At 36.7% G+C, this 5,724-nt stretch overlaps 1 protein-coding gene across 1 annotated transcript; it reads right to left on the reverse strand.

The window, feature by feature from the left end:
• Nucleotides 1-1,655: 1,655 nt before the first annotated feature.
• On the reverse strand, nucleotides 1,656-4,619 carry kcne4 (potassium voltage-gated channel, Isk-related family, member 4). Its single transcript, XM_087795664.1, has 2 exons — nucleotides 4,269-4,619; nucleotides 1,656-3,439 (listed from the first exon to the last, which is right to left on the reverse strand). The coding sequence occupies exon 2, from the start codon at nucleotides 3,423-3,425 to the stop codon at nucleotides 2,907-2,909; it is 519 nt and encodes a 172-aa protein (XP_087651790.1). The 5' UTR covers nucleotides 3,426-3,439; nucleotides 4,269-4,619; the 3' UTR covers nucleotides 1,656-2,906.
• Between the last annotated feature and the right edge of the window lie 1,105 nt (nucleotides 4,620-5,724).

The raw sequence follows: 5,724 nt of genomic DNA on the forward strand, positions 1-5,724 counted from the left end.
AGCATCGTCTTCATTTTCGGGTCTCAGTAAGTTACTTTTTAAAAACCTTTTTCTGGCGCATATAGTGCCATCTAGTTGACTCTGAAAAATGAGGCTTCATGAAGCTTCATCAACCACTCTGTAGTTAAAATGTATCTACTACAAAAAGGAGTGTTACACAACAAGAGTTCTTGATGTTTTCTTGCCTATTAACAGCTAGGGATGTGTCTCCATACATAGTCCAGAACTAAAATTGCTCATTGGTTCTTCAATCTTTGACCGGTGATGTTTCGGTGAAGCTTCATGAAGCATCATCTTCTTCTCGGGGCTTGTAAAATTATGTTTTTAAAGTTTACCTTGAGTTTCATTAAAATAGTTGCGCTTAAGAAAAGTACAGTGTAGCAAAGAGTTCCTGTAAAGATGAAGCTTCATGAAGCTTCATCAACCCATAAGTAGTGAAAAGGAAACTTCCAGAAAAAGTAGTCTTAAACTGCAAGAGTTTTCCTGCCTATTAAAAGCTACAGATGTGTCACGATACACAGTCCAGAACTAAATCTGTTCATCTCTTCTTCCACTTTTGACAGGTTGTGTTTTGGTGAAGCTTCATGAAGCATCATCTTCATTTTCAGGGCTTAACAAGTGGCTTTTTTTTAAATGACGTGAGGTTTCATTACACAATCAACACAATTGTGGAGGAGAGTTGAAGTTCTCTGAAAATGATGCTTCACGAAGCTTCATCAACCTGTCACTTCTTTGAAAAATAGCGAAACAGCAACAATCCATTTGTATATAGATATCAATAACTAATAAACTCTACTGTATAAGAGAACACATTTGAAGAATAGGTTGCTGGTTCGCTTCCAGGCCGAGCCAACTTGTGACCTTTCTGTGGTAAGTTTGTATATTCTCCCCGTGTCGCGTGGGTTTACTCCGGGCACTCTGGTTTCCTCTCACAGTCCAAAACCATACAGAGGTTGATTGAGACCTTGGGGAAATTGTCCGTAGGTATGAGTGTGTGTGTGAATGGTTGTCAATCTTTGCGTGTCCTGCGACAGACTGGGGTCCTGTCCAGGGTGTCCCCCGCCTCTCGCCCTATGATACTGGGATAGGCTCCTGTTTTCCTGCGACCCCCACAAGGGATACAGCAGTAAAAAAAGTGAATAAATGAATTTGAAGAAGACATTTTAGATTCTCAAAATACGTTTTTGTTCCGCACTAACATAGTTACCATATTGTTTTTATCACCGGTTTAGTCTCCAGTCATCACGAGGCGCTCGTTCCAAACCCCTCTCTTGAGTTTGCTCGATGAATCAACCTTTGTGAGGCGTTTTTGGCAGCAGGACTGTGTGAAGAAGCTCAGGGACCATTAATTAGAGATTTATTTACTGACGCCATCAGGCCTGTCGATACATCATAGAGTCTGTGTTTCGTCTCCTCCCCGAGCTTCCGATTGTTGGATCGCTTTTACGTTACGGTTAAAACTGAACCATCTTTAAATGTCACGACGACCGATGCAAATCAACACAATGTTTGTTCCTGAAAATAAACAACTATCTTTCTTTTATGAAGTCGACAAACAAACACTGCCCTCTGCCGGCGAGTCAGACTACAACACACCACTGATATAAACAACTTTTATTCATTCATTTTCTCATCGTTTCTTTAAATAAAAAAAGGTGGTGAGACGAGCACGAGTAAACCTGCAGCAGGTGTGTATGGACAGTGTCTGGAGCTACAACACACACATGTGCAGTCATTCAAGTGAATTCCAGGTTCTTTCTTTTTTGTCTTTCCATCCCTCGGAGAAAAAGAAGAAAAAAAAAACAACAAAATCATTGAGGTCTCCCTGCAGGGTGAGTCATCAAAGCAGAGGGAGGAGGGGGGAGGAGGGTGCCTCACCCCCAAGTGGTGGTCTCGCTAGGAAGGAGGGGGATCATTAGTTTCTGCTGCAGTGTCACAACAACTCCTCAAATTTTTTTTAGTTTAAAATGTGATGCACAGACGTCGTTTCATGGACTCCAGGTGTCGGACAGATGACAGAGCTCTCGCTTTATGGTGGTTCTAAGGCAGGGGTGACAGGTGGACGTCCTCGAGGGCCACGTTATGTACTGTGTCGGGGGACGTCAAACCAAAGAGAGGAGCCAAGGGCCAAATATGATGGGGAAAAATACAACTAAAAGTTTAAAAATTAATAAAAAGATAAACATATAAAATCTAAAGATGCCAATGAAATATTTATGAACCTTTCGGTTTATATAAATATAATTATACACTTAAAAGTATTTTCAGGAGTAAGAAATAATATAAATTACTTATAGTCCTTACATAAAGGACAAAGAAAAAAAGGTGGGAAAGAGGTAAACAAAAACATAAGGAATTTGCCATTTGATTTAATATAATCACTAAAAAAATAAAAAATGTAATTATTACGTAGTTTTAAAAAGTTTGTCAGAAACATCTTCAACTTATACCTCATGAGGGCCCCGGGAATACAGTGAAAGGGCCTCACTTTTCTCATGTCATGTCGTTGGTCAAGATGCGGCCATTTTTGAATTGATGTTCGTATAAAAAGGATAATAAAAAAAAAAAATAGCTGTTTGATTTTAGGGATATTTAAAAAAAACACAAAGTTAATATATTAGTAATATTGAGTTGTATTTGGGCTCATTTGAATTCCAGAGATGAAGATGTATTTAAAAAAAAAAAGGTTGTCGAAATCCCCTGCAGGATGAACTTCAGTCCCTCGTTTGTCCTATAAGCTCTGGTTTCCTCCCATTGTTCACAAACATGCATTCAGGGTGTGACTCTGAAATGTGGCTCCATGATGTCCAGGCATCAGCTATCCTGGCTAGCTGGGACGAAGCGGTAGGGGGAAAAAACGAGCGCCATCTTGTACACTTCAATCTGACGAAGGGAACGTCTGCGGTTCAAGGGATGGATTGAAGAGATTTATTGATGCTCGGCGCGTCCTTGTGCCGCTCCCCGCTGCTCTCTGGCGCCCCCTTCAGGATCTCTTCCGGACCCTCACCCGTGCCGCTGTCAGACTCCTCTTCGATGGCGGTGCGCGTGTCCGCGGAGGAGCACAAGGAGCTGACGCTGCTCTCCTCCGCGCAGAGCGCGCACGCCAGCGAGCAGGCGGCGAGGTTGCCATGGCTACCGCAGAAGGGCAGCGTCACGTGCACGGAAGCGGCGGCGGGGAAGGCCAGGCTGTGCTTCTTCGGGAGCGCGCCCCACTCCCTCTTCTCCTCCTCGTGCACGAGGCGCGTGAACACGTTGGTGCGCCGCTTCTCGCGCCTCTTGGACCGGAAGTAGCCGAAGATGACGCCGGACAGGAAGACGCCGTAGAAGCACATGACGATCAGGATGTACAGGTGCGCGCTCCCGTCGCTTTTTGCCGCCGGCGCGTCCACGACTCTGCGCTCGGTGGAGTTTCCCGCGAGATCCATGTCTCAGGAATGATCTGATAAAAACATTGATTTAATACACAACTTATTAATCCATATTAAAATGAATCAAAACTCAACTAAAAAATATTAATTAAATTTATTTTGACGCAAAAATAATATTTAAAATTATTATTTTGTTCATAACATTATGGACGTGTCTATTATTTGATAAAAATAAAGAATAAAATATGATAATTTTAAAACATTTGCCCCTCGTGACATCAATCAATATAAATAACGCTTTTTTCATATTAGGTTCTTGGTTGAGAAAATATAACTCTTATTTATATTGTTGCTAATGTTTGTCTCCATGTTGTCTTGACCTATTATAGTATATATTTTAAAAGTTTATTGTTTTTGACTTTTAAAGCTCTTTGTGACCCTGGTCTGAGAAAAACACTTCATAATAATAAATAAATAAAATAAACAAATAATTACATAACTTAAATAAAGGTAATTCATTATTTTGCTGTTAATAAATCTAGATTTCATCACTGAAAAATATAGTAATAGTTTGAAAAAATGTGCTTTGAATGATAAAAAAAACATGGTCGGGGATAGTTTTACAGACGTGGAACCATGCAGGAAAATAATTTTAAAATGTATACTAAACTTCCATTAAACTTCTCTCTCACAAGATTTTATTTTTAGTTAAATAAAGCAAAACAATCTGACCGGTGTTTGAATAAACATCGATCAAAATATTAACTTGTATATCATTTTTATAAATATATTATAATATATTTCACTTACATTAAATAATAATTTTAAATAAAATAACAGGAGATAATAGACAAACATTAGACAGATATAGCAGCAAAACATTTAAAATGTTGGACTCACCGAACACAGGGACAAAAACAAAACAAAACAAAAAAAAAGTCACATGTGCTTCTTCTCAGCCTCGAACTTGTGGATCCTCTGGAGTTCTGGTGTCGACGGGAGTTTTATACGGATTTGGGGAGTCGTGAGTCACATGGTGAGTTTTGTGTGAAACATGAGTCCACTGATGGAAACTCCAGAGGAGGGGGGAGGGGGACAAAAATGTGTGAGCTGATGTGTTACAGACACTTGTTTGTGAAAGAAAAAAAAAGATGGGTTTTAAGATAATAATTCAGAAGGTGGAATCAAAACCTCATCAATTCAATATGAGTGAAAACAATAAAAACGTACTGTACTTCATTTTCACTCATTCTTAACCACCTTCCTCCAACAGTTTCACCGCGTCTTCACTCTCTTCTTCGCTTCCTATCTTTTTCCATTGACCCCAAATACTACTAATATATGAGCTGTCACAATATATTTATATATATATATATATATATATATATATATATATATAATAATTACAAAAAATTATCTCTTACTTCAAATATTTAATTCCATACAAAGTATTATGAATATTTTAAATGTATGTTCATAAATATAACAGACACATGTTTGAATTAAAGAATCTCTTCCATTTTTTCCAAAAATTAACTTTTCTTTTCGCTCTCACCGAGTAAGTTCTTCTTTAATAAAAACCATGAAAATATCAATATAAAGTTACCTTTTTTATTTTATTTTTTTAATGACAGAATAAACCAAATACATGTTGCAATTAAAACTGTCCTCTTCACTAGCTTGTATATACAGTATTTTTTTTAATTTTTTTTATTGAATATAACAAATATTTAAAACTCTTCTTGATCTTTCCTCTACTTTCTGTCATTTTAAATTTAAACACAAACAGCAAAAATAAAAATTTGAGGACAGATTATAAAATAAATTATTTAATTCGTTATAAAGTATTCAGAACATTTTACACTCCTTTGATCTTTTCTCTCATCTCTTATGTTTATAAATATAAACTCAAACAGACATAAGATTGAATTAAAAAAATCTCTTCCATTTTTTCCCAAATATTACTTCTCTTTTCACTGAGTAAGTTATTCTTTCATGTATATTTTGTATATTTTTTTAATATTACAAATATTGTAAACTCCTTTGATCTTTGTGACCCTGGTCTAGAAAGGCGCTATATAAATAGAGATTATTATTATTATTATTATTATTATTATCTTTCTTCTAATGTCTGTCGTTTTAAAAATAAACACAAACTGAAATAATAATAATAATTTGAGGACACATTTTCTCTTTGGTGTATTATTCTTTCATTTGACCATGAAATTATAAATCCTGTAAACCAGCAAATTAAAAAATGTAAACTTATATTCAATATTTTAACTCCTTTGAATTTATCTTACGTTTTTTGAATACAAAACTTAATAGGACAACAATAATAATGTGACAACACAAG

The sequence above is a fragment of the Callionymus lyra genome, chromosome 7 (assembly GCF_982586985.1).
Source record: "Callionymus lyra chromosome 7, fCalLyr1.hap1.1, whole genome shotgun sequence".
Taxonomy (NCBI): domain Eukaryota; kingdom Metazoa; phylum Chordata; class Actinopteri; order Syngnathiformes; family Callionymidae; genus Callionymus; species Callionymus lyra.